General features: G+C 38.8%; 1 protein-coding gene across 4 annotated transcripts in view; it reads left to right on the top strand.

The window, feature by feature from the left end:
* Positions 1–18,026, top strand: part of LOC135164484 (tyrosine-protein phosphatase Lar) — a 284,343-nt gene that overhangs the window by 201,269 nt on the left and 65,048 nt on the right. For all 4 annotated transcript variants that reach the window (XM_064124877.1, XM_064124878.1, XM_064124879.1 and 1 more), the window contains 2 exons: positions 3,943–4,074; positions 5,015–5,173. In XM_064124877.1, coding sequence (XP_063980947.1) covers positions 3,943–4,074; positions 5,015–5,173 — 291 coding nt within the window. The remainder of the gene's footprint in view (positions 1–3,942; positions 4,075–5,014; positions 5,174–18,026) is intronic.

Here is an 18,026-nt window from a genome sequence, read left to right as displayed (position 1 = left end):
AAAAAATTGAAAGGGAGAATCGTGTGAGGGAAGTCGAGAACACGTTGCGCGAATTAAAAAAGAGTCTGTAGATTTAGCCCGAGACAGCTTTTGAATTGAATACATATTCAAATTGAATTATCCGCACCACCAGACATGTTGATTTGAAATCATTCGTCGACCTCGTCCAAAACTCCATTCTACCTGTGCCCCACTCTCACTGCTCTCCTCATTCTATTCTACCCCCATTTCTCTCACTCCCTCCATCACTACCATGTACATCCCTTCTACCTGTTCTATTCTCTTGATTCTCGTTGTCTGTGGCTTGACTTCACTGACTAATGGAAATTCTTGAATGAAAAGTTGGTCAAACACAATCGCTTTTGCATACGTATAGAACGCCACGAAATTCAACGGATTTCTAGTGGTCTCAAGAGCCCGACCAACCGGGATTTACACCCAATATTCTGTAGTTTATGCATAAGCTATTAGGTCCATTCTATGAGAATGTCGCACAACATTAAGTGCCAACAAAAGGTGTGTGAGAGTTACAAAAAAGGGAATAACGTCACGGAAAAAAATAATACTTGAATTACGTATACTTTATACGTAATTCAAACATAATATATGTATACATATATACAATATAATTATCTAGAGATATACGCATTTATATAGATACTCCACACGAACTTCCGCAAAATATTTTTTATCCAATAAGAATTTCATCCCATGTCTGCTTCGCACATAATAAAATTCCCTGCGATTTTTGAAATAATTTTTTCCCCGATCTCACCCTCTGATCGACATCCAATCCTATGCTATTAAATAAAAATTTGACTCATTAAGTTGTTACACAATTTATCGCCGTGTAATTGAAAATTATAATCCACCATTGCCGTTTCAAATTAATCTCTTTTACTCGAAATATTCGACATCATAAATATTAAATATTGGCATATGAGCAAAACCATTCATAATGTGTGCTTTATATTGGATAAATTATTTCATTTTCACCATGTTCAATGAAGATAATTAGTTATCGGTTATTATCGATTAAAATTTTCATTTTTTTTTCACTATTGCAAGAGACATTAAGTTACGAACAAAAATCGATAATCTGTTTATCCGTAAGTCCAATGCTCATACCACATTCCTATAACAATGATTCGGTTCCATCCATACACACAGTGAAACCCATTCCAATTAAATTAATATTTGTCGTGTGAAATGTCCGAAGCGTTCACTGAGTTCAATGAAAATCGAGGGAAAAGTGGTGGGAGAGATATTGGTGTGAGTGATGAGGGGAGAAAATGGACGAATCCACTCTATATGGGTGATCGACAATGCTGGCAAGCATACGCTAATGAATTTTCAGGGGTAAAATGCGAATAAGGGTCTCTGCCATTATATATGACCAGCTTACGCTCAGAATCATATCCATGGGCTTCGAAATGCACGTTCACTGAAGGGCAGCGGGCGAATGGGGAGTTTTAAAACTTAGGGGATAAAATATGGATTCACCATTTTGCCATAGCCTCAACCAGCATAGTTTGCTGACACCGGATCATCATACGCTCGGAAACGTTTATAATCAATGATGCTTAACGTACACAGCGCCAGTAGTATCCTGCAGTTTCCTAGTTGCACGACCGGGGAATCAAGGCCTTTCGGCTCGCTATGGGCTGGTTCGCCATTCAAACAACTGTCCTATTCACCAGACTATCGATTATTACCACACTAGACCCCATACATTATCAATAAATAAAACTAAACAAATCAATCATCACAGCTTCACTTTTACGCGATGCCATACTCTCTCGCGAATTTTTTCCTCAAATCTAATAAATTATCTCAAAATTAAATCCTCCCCTACTGGCATCTTCCCATAATTTTAAATTCAACCTTTTCATTTCATTTCTCCCCAAAATGATTACAATGAATTCAAATCCACGTTAAGAAATATTCTTCATCGCCTTCGGCAATATTTGTTCAATTCCATGACGAAATAATTAACATTCACCCATCAAAAGCTCCAAGGCATAAATTTTCAAGTTCTCTCGCCACTTTTTTTTTTCATCTCTCATTTATTATTTGATTCCATTTTTTTTTTCAACAAGCCAGTGTGACGTTCATTTCGTACGGTTACGTTTGTATACGCAAAGCGCTCTCGGGTCGGTTCACGGCATCGCATTCACAATCTAATTTTCACTGGCGTTTAATCTTTGTACACTCGGGCTTCCCCCCCTCCCCTGCCCCTCTCTTCCTCCCTTCACCCCTACCCGTTGCTTTGGCCCGGCACGCGCGTGAGCTTTTTCAAAGCACCTACCCTTCATCCCCTCTCCATTCCCCTCACCTCTTTTCTCCATCGTTACCCACCCATACACCGTCTACCAACACGAGTACATTCAATTCCCTCCCCACTCTCTCCTCACTCTTTCCGGCATCCGATTTCAAATGCCCTCGGCTCGGCGCAATTATTTCCGTTCTGTTTGTCGTTTGTTTCAAGCACACCCACTCGTTCGATTTTTCAACTGTTCCCACCGACCAATATCACCTCACCATCTCGATCGATACATTTTCTTTATTTGTAATTATTTCAATATTTCTTGTTCTGTTTTGGTTGCCCTCGATTTACCCGGTGTAAGTATTCATTATAATAATTGGTTACGGTCTGGGGACGGGAACGTGACGCGAGATAAACGTAAGCTACTGTTCATAATAATGATTTTTTTTCCTTCATAAGTCAATAATAAATTCCCATTAATCACTCGGCTTATCATTATGCGGCTTTTTTATAATCTCAATTATCTCTCGATTGGAGTTGCAACCCGACGGTGTAAAAATTATTAGTCTTTTGTCTCCGTCTATTTGAAAGTTTGTGGATGGTCATTGACGTCCCTTTAATTCAGCTATAAATTATCGAATCGGGTCACGACGCAGCAGGTGCTGCTGATGCGCTGGACGCGCTGTAAATAAATATTCTGTATTCCCACACTGCCGCAAATACATCGAAGGGCACTGAAGGGAGGGGGATTCATGAGAGAGGAGAAATTCCCATATAATCGAAAAAAAATATCGAGAGCATAAGCACACTCGGGAACCCATCTGGCCTACATTGATATAACAATAAAATGGGAAAAGACAGAGAGGATGCGACTGTAATGCTGCCGTTTTCGATATGCTTTCCATTAAATTGCAAAATCCCATTCGCCAGGCTTTCTGTATAGATTTAATCCTCTCGCATTGACCACTTCCGGTTGACTGGTTTTTGCAGTGACAGCGGGGTGTCGTGAAAGTGAAAAATATGGGGAGTCTTTAAAATATTCTATTGTTCGCGGAGAGAAAAGTAGGAGAAGTTTCCTGGAGAAGTCACTGGACAAACATTTTCCCTCAGTAGTAGATTAATTTGTCTATCTCATCACGAGAGTCTTTATGAGAAAATGAACAATTAGTCGACATGAAAAATTTGTCGGATGAAAATTGGATAACGATAAATAATATAGTTTTATAGAAGGGGAGAGGGGATTGTCGAGGCAAAACATTAATATTTTGGATATGAACTGCTGCATTTCCACGATTCCACAATTTCCTACGAAATTACTCAACAAATTGACGTGCTCAGGAATTTTTTAATGTCAACTCTGAACATTTTCTCGTGCATTCTCACGAAAAGTTGATGAACTCACCGGTAAATTTATTGTTGCTAATCTAGAATTTTTATTCTCGTTTCATATAAAATATGGGAGTTTGTCAGTTTGTGTTCTATTTCCACAGTCGAGAACTAGAATTTCTCTCCGATTTTTCTCTCCACGTATGAGCTGCATATTTCATATCCTCTCTACATTTTAATGGATATTACCGTCTCCTGTGTTCCTGTAAAAATAACATTTATTTTTCTCCTTACGGTAATATACAAAGTGATATTAAAATTTGGTTCTCGTTGATTTTTGTTGTAACCAGGTCCACCCAAAATCCTGATGAGGCCACGCTCGCAGCACGTGAAGACCGGAGGCATTGCAAGTTTCTACTGCAGTGCCCATGGTGCACCAACACCCCAAATACACTGGCGCAAGAATGGCAAGAAAGTTACCTGTAAGTTTTTTTCTGATATATTTTTTCTTCATCCTAACATACATTTTTTTTTTCACCTCTGTGCACTTCTGTCGGAGGTACTCCAAAGTGATCTTATTGTCTCCTTACTTTGCTCTGTGTTCTCATTCTCTTTCGCCCGAGTTACTACGGGATACTGAGTTTCCCTTGAGTCTATCCTCCTCGTACAACCCAACCAACGCTCTCTAACCCTTAGTCAATCTACTCTTCACTCTGTTTTCGTCCCGCACCAGCCGTTCGTAAAGCCAAAAGAGAATTGGAAAGGAACTATGCTACACTGGTTTCTTGAGTTTCTCCCGAGAAGATGCTACGCTTTTGGCTCTTGTCTAGATATATTTTAAAGAAAATTTAATGTCTTCTCGTCAATTGCATCACTGCGCTAAGAAAATTATCAACTCAATATCAAACACTCATCTCTTACCACAAATATTTCATCTCTTTAATGATTTCGAGAAAAGAACGAATAAAATATTATTTGGGTCAACGAAATCGTTAGTGGAAAATTATTTCTAAGAAATTGTTTATATTGAATTTCAAACACGATTATGCATGGTACTTTCAACAATATCGACATGTTTAACTTAAAGAGCCAGTAATTCATATATAACAAGACCTTTTTAGAATTGAAATATTTTGTATAGAAAAAGGTTTATCAAAAAAACCTTTATCGCCTATCACTTTCTATTATTTCATATTGTGATCCCTCTCTTTATATCCACCGAGCATTAGTTGAAGGCAAAAGTTGCATGCGAGAATTGGCTAACAAAAGAGTCATGACAATATTTACATTTTTCTATAAAATTATTTACATAAGAGAAATGTTCTAAATATTTATCCAATACAACTGCTATTTTATTTGGTGACACATCGATTATTCTTTCAATATAAATATTTATAATTAAGCCATGTTTAATATTTCTAGCATCTCAGTCCCGATACCATCCTAAAGCTTACGCAAATGGCTCGGTACTGAGGATCGATCCAGTCAGACCTCAAAGGGACGAAGCAACATGGGAATGTGTCGCTGAAAATGGAGTTGGTGATGCTGTTACTGCTGAGGCTCAACTTACTGTCCATGAACGTAAGTAATGCATGAATAAGACCATTACAATATTGGATAGAATATCTAAAAATACGAATGAATGCTGAAAGCCCAGCGATTCACTTCATTCTAAGCATCTATAATTCAATCCTCACATAAAGCTATTTCAATTGTCTTCATTCGAGAGAACGAGAAAACGTCAGGAAAAATAAGAATCTGTGTCAGTGACGAATGAACGTACCGTAACCTTTGACCAGAAACATCACAATCTCACCTGAAAGTTCACTGGATCACTCTCCCAAATATCTCCCTCAAACACTTAATTTTTTTTCTCCTCAACTCCACCAAGAATCATGTCATGCATAATTAATTGTCCATTGTCGGTTTTCTTTTTCCTTCATCGTCGAATTCCAAGTTAATTCTCCCAAAAGTTTTAACCTCCGCGATATTCCACAATTTACTTTTTTTCCCCTTTCAACTCCCCACTCTTACTCTTTATCCTGGCTGTACCCTGTCTCATCTTCTTACTCCCTAACACTTCTTCCCACACTGTCTTTCTTATACCTTACCCATTTTTACGGTAGAACGAACAGCTTAATGGCGCCGAGTCTGGTGGCCAAACGGAAGGCAGCTTAATGGGAAAGAAGTACTGCATTCCGAGAAGCTTCCCCCAAAGCTCTCTCCCACCGACGAGATCGCGTGAAATTTTGCGGAGCAGCTTAATTGGTTTCTCTTACTTTTAATTTAATTTAAGATGAGCGGAATGAGGGATCAAGATGGCGGAAGCTCAGATGCGAAACTACTAGTAAGCCAGGGAAAGCCTGTAAAGTACACTTTTATACAGATAACTTTGTGCTGATTCGGCTGTATAACTCGACGAGTCTAATAATTTTTACGATTGACACCGGCAGCCGAATTGAAAAGCTTTCACTTACCATAATGATAATCGTTACAAAAACCCATTGAAATATGGAATTCCTGGACATACAGTTGGTGGAGGAAATTTTCCTGGTTTCGATGTGAACAATATCAATGTTATTTCAATATAACGGAAGCGGTATTATGCCAAATAAAATTTTTGCAATCAATAATTCACGTCTGACCACAGGCAGACTCCCATCACTCGGCTATTACTGGTGACAAAGGGGATGGGTAAAGGGGGTAAAATAGGGTATTCGAGTGGCTAGACATTAAAATCACATTCGGCCAACAAGATTAATCGATAGAGGACATTTATAACGCTGTTAAACGAGAATGGAGGTGAACATATTATGTGATAGGGGATCTATCGCGTCTACCTTCGTAATTGATAATAGACGACTGCATTTGTGCTTTATTACTCGACACACTGTGAATACTTTTGCCCAATCGGTGATGTTTTACAGACCATGAGAATGGCAATACTGAGGGAACATTAGTTTAGATACTGTCATGTCTGTGAACAGTGCAATATAGTCTCTCTACGTATGGTAAAAATGAAAATAAATGGGTAACAGTACCAAGAGGGAAAAATAAAACTTTGAATACAGACGTGGAATGTCATTTCCGCACTCAGTGAAACTTTCAACGCTACATTTTTATCTTTATATCATCACAGTAGATTTCCCACAACATATATTTCATGCAATATGTGCGATTACAGAGTTTTCTCAGATGGTAACATACTTTTGAGTGAGTAAAAAGTAGTGCAAAGAATTGTTCTCTGACTATTACGGAAAACCACTGAAAGTATGTTCCACGAAATAGCTGAGTGCGTGCTCAATCTGACGTGACGGTAAAAATCTGAAAACCATTACAGTGGAGTAAGATTTGAAACGTCGGACATTGGAACAGATGGAGGAAGGACAAGTAAGATCCTCAGTGGTGGGGAATAAAAAAAAACGAATTTTTGAAATATTATCACGATCCAGTTATTCGTGATATCGTTTCACACTCGTTATCGCGACAACTTTATTCTCAACCATTTCACTTAACTTTTAAAACTTGTGGATTTGGTACAGTAAGAAAGTGAAATTGCTCCAAAACTACCGGGAGAATAGTTTCGTTTATAACGAGATTATCCAGTGATTTATGTCCTTGAAAGTATATACTGAGATTTTTCCACGGGGTAGAAAATTTGCTGAGAGTGGGACTGGAATTATTCGATATTCTTAACGCTTTTCAAATTGATTTTACTCCGGTTGGAGCAATGGACAGGGCATTTATGAAATTGAATTCGACTTAACCAGAAGCAGAACGAATTTTATCGCAGTTTGAAAGGTACTATTTCTTGCAATTTCCCCAATAAGTTTAAATGCAGAACCAACTAATTTTCAGTAATTGCTGAATTTATTAAGGTCCCATTAACTGATGCACAATTTTTTTGCCCATTATCGGACGTCACATGATCATTCATGGAGTCTGTCGTTTTAATCCTATTTCAATTAATCCCTCAAGTGCAATCTCAATTATTCAAATGCTGTTAGATTCAAAATTCACAGATCCATCAATACTACGAATTGATTTACCTTATCACGACTACACGTACAGCTCATTTCAATGATCCATGAAAATTTAAAATAATATCACGAGAAATGAGATAATTAATTACCCTAATACGTCACAATAAAGATTGATTAGAATCACGTTTGTCACGTATTATTTTTTCTCTGACTCTCCATGACATTGCCAATTAATGAACGTTCTCTTCCTCGCGCTATCTCTTCCATGAGGTAATTACATTTTCGCTAGCGAATGGACAATTCAGTAGTCAAACGTAAATTGAAGTTCACAGGGTTGTAGGCTCGATTCCTCTGCCCCTCCCTCTACCCCTCATGGTTTTCACCCTATTCTGCACTATTCTCATCGCGCTATCATTCACCCCTTCTATCTGTATCGCCGATTTCGGCTCCGGATGTAATCTGCCCAGCAATGCCGGGGAAATTGAAACGGTTTTAATTAATTCAGGAGACACCAGTGTCCTAATTACCCAGCATGTTAATTACCTTTAGTCATACTATCATGTGTTGGCGCTCCTCAATCCTTTTTTTTCAACTTCTTTCACTCTTCCTCAGCCTGTACATCACAATTGTTTCTCTTTCTCATTCTTTCTTCCTTCGGATTTATTTTAATAGAATTTAATTATTTATTTACCAGCATGAAATTTGGTTTGACTTTAATGGTATCACTCTCGGCTGTATTGATTATCCAAATTTTTACTGCATTGACCATTAAATTTTCGAATCAGGTGGATATAATTCTCAATTGAACGCTCTTACATTAAAAATTAATATCTGTCCCTAATAAATATAATGGGCAAAATTACTGTTTAATTACATACAGTCTAATTATTTTTGATACGGAATTAAAAATCGAAATCGAAACAAATCGAAAAATAAAAACTTAATCCATGAACTCAATTTTAATTAATCATTGATGCATTATTACGACTCAACAATACGCACAGCCGAAAAAAGGGATTCAATTCCATCCATTCATTTTCACTAGGAAATTCAGGATGAATTATCACTCTGACATCTGCGTCAAAAAGACTAAAAATAATTTCACACTGTTTTCGGGATGAATGCATGGAGTTAATTAATGAATGGAGTGAAAACAGTGTCACATGATCACCATAAAGATAATCAACACAGTTTGGTCTTAAAACAAAAAATTCCCTCTACACCATAACTCGACTCAGACCCGACAGCGAAGTAAACTGTCTAAAAGAGTTGACTTTAACATGATAATCTTCACCCGCTCTCCCCGCCGTCATTAAGTCAGGAGTCGCATCATTGTGAGACCAGGAAAACTGTAATTTTCACGAATATGTACAACAACGCTGTCATTGTCCAGCGGACATTCGGTTTTATATTAGTTGGTTATATAATCCACCTGGTAATCCGTAAACCAACTAATTTCGAATATGGAATGACCTTAATAGTCCCTCGTAACCCTATCCCGGACATTTTCCACTTATTGCTGTAGCCTAGAATATCTTATACACCATGAGAGGTAGTTAAGAGCCTCAACGCTTTGCTCAACCACCCCCTGCCGACCTACAGCCAGTGAGTTGGCAATTGTAACCTCCCTCGTCTTCTCTTTAACGACTACAGACAATGTTCTAGGGGTTTACCCAAATGACACAGAATAATCACACCTTCGTGTAAAATATTAATAAACGTATCAGATTGCCCGCGAACATAAAACATTATTCTTCCGGCTATTCGCACATTAAATATTAAAATCAATACCTGAGAAATGCATGTGGAGCACTGAACCTAAAATTTTTCAATAGTATTGTTATCTATCTACGTGGTAATGAACATACCGCCCTTAATTAATCCGCCAGTTCTGACAGTTTGGAAAAACGGACGAATGCCATCACTCATTTTCCATCATCGTATCTATTATTATGATTTTTCTGCCACTTTTTTTTCGTTTGAAAACACCCTCCCCCGTTTGCAATTCATCTGCGATGGATCACGTACTGCATTCATGCTGAGGACAAGGGCGAGATGGAGACGGACATGGTGAAAAGACCGCGTGACGTGGAAACACGAATGAATGTCGAGAGTGAGAACTCACATCGGGGTTAGTGCAGTACGTACACATAACGGAGAATTATAAGATGTGAAGAAAAAAAAAAAAGTAACGGAAAATGGATGAAAAAATACAACAAACCTGGGGAAGATTTGGATGGTGAGAACGACGGAGGGTGAGATATTTTTCTCTCGGTGGACCACGACGAAGTGTTAACGGTCGTGGTATTGTGAAGCAAAAGCAAATTGTGAATAGTGCGAGACAATATTTACCCTGGGTATGAGGGGATAGAAGAAGATTTTTGTATCAAGCTTCCAACTCTTTTGTTTTATATACCCGTATACGCGATTTTCCTTGGCATCACCCCCTCGCTCCCCCTCCGGCCGTTAGGCACCCCAAGAGTGTCGAGTCTTACTGAGGTCCGTACGCTTTTTCTCTCCGTTATTGTTTTTTTTCTACGGAGACGCCAGCTGTTTGTTTATCCTCTTTGTACTTGGTTCTTTTCCGTAATCCACCCCCTACCCCTTGCCCCTCCGGCCCGAGCCACCGCCTACGATACGTCTTTTTCACGTATTACGAGTAAACCCTCCCCCCCCCAGTACTCGGAAAACCATCAGCCAGTCGTGCGCGGGAAATTAAAGGTAACCCTTCACCGCCAGATCGAATAACGAATCTTTTCCTTCAATTCTTGTTCTTTATCTATATACTGACTCGAAAATAGGTTTAAAAAAGAAATTGGACGGGTGAAACGAGGGGAAAAAGAAAAAAAGACAAATTAATGAACCCCTGGGAAGAAGTGAGTTTGAAAATTTTTTTTTGTCCTTCTTCAACTTTGAGTTGAGGAAGGGAAGAGAATGATGCAAGGAGGGGGAAAAAAATACACGTAGTTGTATCACTTGTGACCGAGATGGTGGTGGGGGATGGGGCGATTAAAGACTGATCCGGGATGAAAAAGCGAGACGAAAAGTTTCGTCGAAGCGCGAGAGCTGGCAGTAGCCGGTGTCCCTTGTGAGTTTCGAAGGGGCTCAGAGATTTCTGAGTTAGGAAAAGAAACGGGGAAGTGAGCACGAAAGAAAGTAAAATGAAAAAGGAGAAGAGCACCAAGAGGTTGAAAAAAAAAGAAAATCTAGAGAGAGAAGCTGCAGGAATGGAGAAGTGCAACGTGCGGTGGGACCTGGTAAGTTTCGAGGCGGCTACCTCCTGGGCGTCAACTTTGCTTAGGATCCCTTTTGCTGGTGAATAGATCTCTGCGTGGGTGCAAGTGAGAAGGGGTGATAATGCGGGAGAGAATAAAAAAAAATGGGTGAAAGCCAGGAATAGGGGAGGAGGGGGGGATGAATCCGTTGGGATACAAAGAGTGAAAAGTATATGCGCGGTTGCATCCGCCGGGGAATTTAATTTGCTTGGAAATGCGTCGAGCTTAATTAGCAATTAATTGGAACATTAATTAGCCGTGAATTTTCGGTTAGCCAAGGGAATATGAATGGAGTGATGGAAATGTTCTTCGTAGTTGTACAGATTTTTCTTTAGCCGTTGTAATACTTCTCTTTTATTCATCATTTCAGTTTCACGCGTTATCACACAGTGATAAGAACCAAGACCGAAGACCCCACTAACCAAAACTATTTCAGCAATCTAACTTTTACGTCCGCCGTGAGGACATCGCAAGCCGTTATATCTGAGAGCGAGGACAAGAAGAGGGGACATGTCGAGACTACCGGGGGTTGAGGGTGATAAAGTATTCTTGGGCTTAAGTCCTCGTGCAAACAGTCGTCGTTTTTTTTTCCTTTTCAATTCTCACGTCGTCTCATCTTTTCTATTCATCTCCCACACTCTAGTCCCACCTCCATTCCTGAAACCTGTTTCACAAATGTAACTCTTTCGTTTCTAGTTTCCATCTTTTGCATATTCTAACGTCTGTACGACGATTTCTTATTCATCGGCTCAATATTTGCAATATTCTGAGTCTGACTATATATGCACTGGAGCTCATCCCCGAGTACGTCAACTGGTGGATTACGCGACAGTGGGGTGCTCTCGAATTTCCGAGTGAAATGAATTCTCACCCATCATCGCGTGTGCATTCTCGCAGAAGTCCATCTGTCTATTCTACGTCGATATTACCCGACGACGAGATTCTACGTCAAGTTTTACTGATTTTTTTAAGAATAGCCCAATTACTGTCGAGAAACTGTGTGACACCATTTATCCAAACATTGAGATTTCATATCCCAAAATACAAGTAGTCTATTATTCAAATATATTGTGCATCCAATGGGGAAAGAATTTTCTATTTATACAAAGACTATCGTATTGAAATATCTCTGTCAGTCACATTGATATACAGTAAAAAGACCAGAGTAAATTTTCACTCAAAAACGAGCCAACATAAGGTATTATTTGAGATGCGGACAGACATTGTACGATAATTCAGAAGTTAAATAATGAATGACGGAGTAATTAACATCTTCACAGTGTCATGTGTGACACTGTGAATCATGAGTGACATCAATTAATTTCTTGTTTTTGCTTTGCAAGACCAATGGAAGCTTCAAAAGTATTTTCTTGTTCATCTTCATTTTACATAAGGCAAAGAGTTAAAATTCTAATAAACATGAGGCCATTTACTTAAAATAAATCGTCTGAAACTTCAACCCCGAAATTCGTTGCAATTTCGATAAAATCCCTGACACGTTCGCATAATTGATGAACTGTGACAAAAGGATCACACTCACAATTTAATGTACCCTCAGCTTATCACGTATAATCAATACCCGACATTCATTTTGATTTCGTGAGAAGGGTACTATCGACGAAAAGAAAAATGATACAGCAAATCTGTTATCTAGCCAGTGATTTTTTTTCTTTCTCTTTTGCATGCTTTTTTCCACTCATTCTGAACTTCCATTTTCTTTCACTCTTTTCAATGTGTCGGATAGGGGTTTTTGTGGACCTTCGTCAAAACTTTCAGCACAGGGGAATTTTATAAAAAACCGTGTTATCAGGAACGACGATAATGCCCCAAAGAAATACCACTCCATCGGGCGTGAGAAGTCGATGCTACGGGACACCAAACAAATTGAAGCTTTTGATGGCTAGTCGGAATGGATAATGTGGCATTTTACAATGGCCTTTCAGTTGATCCTGAAGAAAAGAGCGAATCCGGAGGTGATTGAAGAATGCGGAGAATGGTGCGCGCGGCTTATGCCACGTTGAACGAATAGAAAGAGGAAGGAAGGAAGGAAGGAGATTGAAACACCAAGAGAATAAGAGAAAGGTAAAATTAAATGAGCGAGATTGTCGGTATAAAAGTCCCACTGTCTTTCTCTATCGACTATAATGACACTTACGTATCCTTGCAATTCTCTACGCGATCTCCCCATATTCCCTCAATATTCCTCATTAAAGCTGATGATATTTGAATCGAGTACGCACTATGGGAAACCACACCCCGATACTCCGACCCTTCCTTTCTCACTCTGAGTATCCACTTCATGAGCTTACAACTTGCGTTTCTATATATATACGATCAACCAAATGGTTCTGCGATTTTAAGCTCCATTGGGGTCGCGTTGTAGCCGCACCTCTTTCCCGAAATCGTCTCCTTCGATTACGACTATTTTACCGCGAGTACACGTAGGGAAATACTCAGGAAAATATGCAGTAATTTAATCGACGACTACAGAATGGTATGATTTTACTACATGTTTTTTTAACTTCTGCGAATCGTGAGAAAAGTTTTCAAAAACGTAGAACAATGGGTGCGAAAAGTTGAAACGTTGGGAGCTATTCAAGAATGCAACCGAAGAATATATTTGCTCGCGTCGAATCCATCAACTTTTCAACAAAAAACGAAAAAAAATGTCTAAAAATTGACGGAAACAGAAGTAGAAAATTCTTAACTGAAAGAGATCGCACAACGTAGTAAATAATTGACGGGACTTCTATCGATCTCTCAGAAGGCAGCTCATCACAATGTGATACCCAAGAACATGTATTTTTCTCGGTCTGGCACCCAAGACCCATTTTCCCGCATTATAAAAAAGGATTAAGCTCTGAAAAAGGAAGAAAAATTAAAAATTTGATAAGTTTTCACGGAGTTTCTGGCTGCCTGTCTTTCTTCTAAATTAAAAGCCCTCCCGGAATTCTCACTTTTAGTTAAACTTTGCATAAGTTTATTTGCATGTCCGATGAATTTTTTCATCTCTTACCCTGACAGAATGATTCATTTATGTAAATCAGGAATGGTTAACGGTTAACAAACAGCTAAATTCAATATATCCAAAAAACAATTGTCAATGATGGTAATGAGAACCACTGGTTGTCAATTGTCAACCAGTGGTTCTCTTCCAATTCAAGGTAAACCAATGTACATTTGTTAATTATTCACAAATGAATATTTGGTGAACTTAAATGTACCCTAAAATCCGCCAAAAAAAATAGTAGCCATTCTCTCACAGTAATAAATCCCCTCAATCAGTGTGCACCGACACACCTTATTTTCAATATTACAGTCGTCCTGAAAGCTCATCAGTGACTCATAAATGAAAGTAACATGTCAGAGACAGTGCAGAGTAATTTTATCATGATTCACAGTTGCATTAACGGAATTATCGTACTCTCCAGATGTAATGAAAAACTTAACTGCACTTCCACACTGTTAATTGTACAAGACTCCCCAACTATTTAATTCATCTGATGGATAAGTGTCGAGTGTGAATTTGTAGTCAGTGCCAATGGCAATAGACTCGAAACTTGAGTCTTTGAAAATTTATACACACTATCCTATTCGTGGATAGTACTCAAGGGTTGAGATACTTCTCAGGAGTGGATTTTATAACCGACACAGAAGGGGGTCAATGATTCTTTACATTCGTTGGCCCCGTCAATAATCCAGTTATGCACCGTCACATGTTAGTTAACTATGGAAATAAAATTTAATGCCAGTGAAAATATAAATAAATAAATAAATGAAAAGTAAGGAGCGAGATAGGTAGGGAATGAAAGTATGAAATAAAATGATTGACTCTTTTCTACTAAATTCACTCGTAAGCCAACGATAAGCCACGAAAGTGACTATTAAAGCAACATGGTGGTGGGGGATAAATTTTTACTGGTGTGGTATAACACTGCCTTAACTTCCATCTCGTAAACCACGAGAGAGAGTCTTGAGTGCAGGCTAGCGGTGGAAGGACCGATACGTGCCATGAACCAGAGTAACCAAACTATAATTCACGTGGGGTGTGCAAGGGTTTTGCCATTCTCGTACGGGCCACAAGAGGGGAAAGGGGTGAGAGGGTTATTCACGTGATTCTTACATTAAACTCCTTCCTCCATTCGCCGCCCATCATGCTCGTATAATTCCGGAAACGATCGAACTACAATTCATTGGAATGGGATTACGCGTAGGCTGTCGTAAGGGGGTGCTATACTGGTAAAAAAAAATATTGTTTTGTCAAGCGAATTTTATTTCCAGCCACCATGATCTGGCTATTAATTTGTAAATAACCGTTATGTTGTGGGGAATACGAATGATCTGTAATTGCGGTACATTTGGTTGGTGGTAATGGAATTCGCCTGAAATTGCAGTTTCTTTTTTGCTCCCAGTGAGGAGAGTATTTAATTAATTTTGATGTTATGAAAACTTTTTTGAAAATGAGCAATAGATGTAAACTGTACTTTGTAATCGACCAAATCAGGAGAAATTCGTATATTTGCATCAAAATAAAATTACCTTTTTCAACTGCCGCAGCGAATGCGAACGACTAAACTTCAAAAACTGTAATTTCATTCGAACCAAATGAATGCATTTGAAAAAAATAATTTTCATTTGCTATACAAATTGATTCCCTTGACTCACGACAGAGACATCTCACTAAATATATTTTGTCCGTCAACATCGAGTTATCTGCAAAAAATCTCAGTACGTCATTCATTAGTCAAAAATTATTCCCTATTTACCAGCCAATAATATCCCCTACAATTCATTATTTACTCCCCCTATCCTCTTTCTTTTATGTTCCGAAAACTCGGAGCCATAACATTGATAAATTTATCTGTCACATAATTCTGATTATCATCACTTGGTTCAATCAAACTTGTGCATCAGAAAAGTGTGAGGCCAGTGATAGCGGTAGACGTTAAGACAGCCTTGAGAGACGATTTCGCATAACGCAGTATAGTGAGGCTAGAGGGGATGAAGGTGAGTGGGGGGTGGTTGAAATATCGATGAGAAGATCGTCGAGGGGCCGGGTGTAATGCCATGACATGCAACGCTCGACCCTTAAGAAATTAGATAGGCAACCCTTGTCGGCTCTAAAGCGAGGTTAAGTCGTCGAGAAGATTAAAGCTTTCGACCTCCTCTTCTCCCTCTCTTACTCTTTTCCATCCCCTTCACACTGTTGAGGAGTGGAGCCGTTGCTGGGCTACTCTGTCGCTGCGCAACGGGACTCTAAGAAAAAGACCCCCCCGGGATTGCTAACGACGCCCCTCATTTTTTTTTTGTTTTTCCCTCTATGTTCACTTCACCCCCACCTACATTTTTTAAATCGACTCCTTCGCTCTATCTTCTTTATCCAGTCCTTTATGGGGAAGAAAATATGATGGACGGGTGGAGAAGGTGATATATAAAGGTCTAGGTGTGAAGTGATTGAAACGATACGTATCATCTCGGGTAAAATAGATGAAAGGGGGTTAAAAAAAGCAAAAGCAAGACTCATTTCAATTGGGATCACAAGAAGTGGTGATCTGACGTGTTGAAGATGGAAAAATTTCTCTAGGAAAAACCGACGTTAACACTCAACTCTTGGGATGTTACGTCTTTTGATGCTGTACACTGATCGTCACGTACATCAGACGAGTAGAAAACTTTCCTTAATTTTTTTTTGCACCCCTCCCCTCTGTACATCATTCTTTGACGCTAGCCTACACTCTTACCTTGTAATTTGTTAACCTCACTGGGTGAGTAACCTTGTTCCATCTAATCGAGATCGGAAGAAGAATGAGGATTTCTCTCCTCTGGGGATATTAGAGGAGGCTATTGTAATTTCACTCTGATATCGATCAGTTCCTTAACTAACCGTGGGAAGGGATGGGGAAGGGTGAAAATAATCGTGAAGATGGTGGGAATTTAGACATTGCAAATCAACATCATTCACGATTACGCAGTACCCCTACCCCTCACGTCAATCGGGGGTGTGCCAATTTCTCTCGTGGTCAATGTTGCCCCGATTTTGATATGTCAGAACAAAGGAAGAACATTAGTTAATCCGTTTGTCGTTGTTTCCATGCAGAGGTGAAATGTAGTTTCATTTTGTTTTTGAATCTTTAATGGATTTTATTCTTTAATTTGAACTGAGAGAATTTGAAAGTATTGAGAGACATTCGGGGCACTTGGTTAATGACGAAATAGATAGTCCAGATAAATCTGACAGAAAAAAGGACTTCAGCGTTTATTTAAATTTTTCCTCGAATTCAGTTCGAGATACGAGAAGGGCCGAGTGTCGGGATAATTTTATTATTAAAAAAATGTTTGATGCACAGCCACGCGGGGGGTCACCATTTTCCTATGATGCGAGCAAACGCATGATTCTGTTCGAAATAAAATATTTTCGGAGCTATGAGAGGTATTGAAATAGGAGAAACACCATTGGGCAGCTGAATAATATACCCTCAATTCTATATTTTTTCACAATTTTCCATCCATCAGAAGCCATCTAATGCGAGTTATATGGAACGTATGGTCGTGTTGGTATCAGGAGGAGCCCATTCGTGAAGGGTCAACCATTCACCTGATTGATAAATAATGTCCCTCAAGTTATTCCGAAGTTAAGAGTATTTTTATTTTATAACAAAAACGTTTCTGATGGATTTAATTCATTGGATTGGATCCAAGGGGAATTTTTTAGAGCTTTTTTTAATCTATTGATTTGACCTTTTAAAAAATATTAAATATCTATCTACATCCTGAAATAGGTTGCCAGAATATTCAATTCATTTAATTGAATTAATCGTCAGTAAAGACAATTCAATTTTGAAACTAAAATTTCATCATTTTTTTAATCTCTGCATCATATTAAGTCCCACAGTCCTGAACATTAATCGTCAAATGTCCATGAAATTCAATTTTTGTTCCAACAATGTACATAAAACAAGAGGCGAATAATATTGGTAAAACATTCTGGCTACTGTGTCATACGATGGAAGAATAGAAAAGAAGAGAATAAGTGGATAGAAATGGAGAGACGAGGGCAACCAATCGGCTGGAAAATCGTGTTTCCTCGTGAATTAGACGGGAAAAAACGAAGGGAAAAAAAAATAAGATGGTACCGAAAGTAGAGAAGTAGTAACACACCTTATGTATCTTCTTCTT

Source organism: Diachasmimorpha longicaudata, chromosome 7 (genome assembly GCF_034640455.1).
Source record: "Diachasmimorpha longicaudata isolate KC_UGA_2023 chromosome 7, iyDiaLong2, whole genome shotgun sequence".
Taxonomy (NCBI): Eukaryota; Metazoa; Arthropoda; class Insecta; order Hymenoptera; family Braconidae; genus Diachasmimorpha; species Diachasmimorpha longicaudata.
The sequence above is the reverse complement of the archived record's forward strand: the minus strand, read 5'-3'. Positions and strand labels throughout refer to the sequence as shown.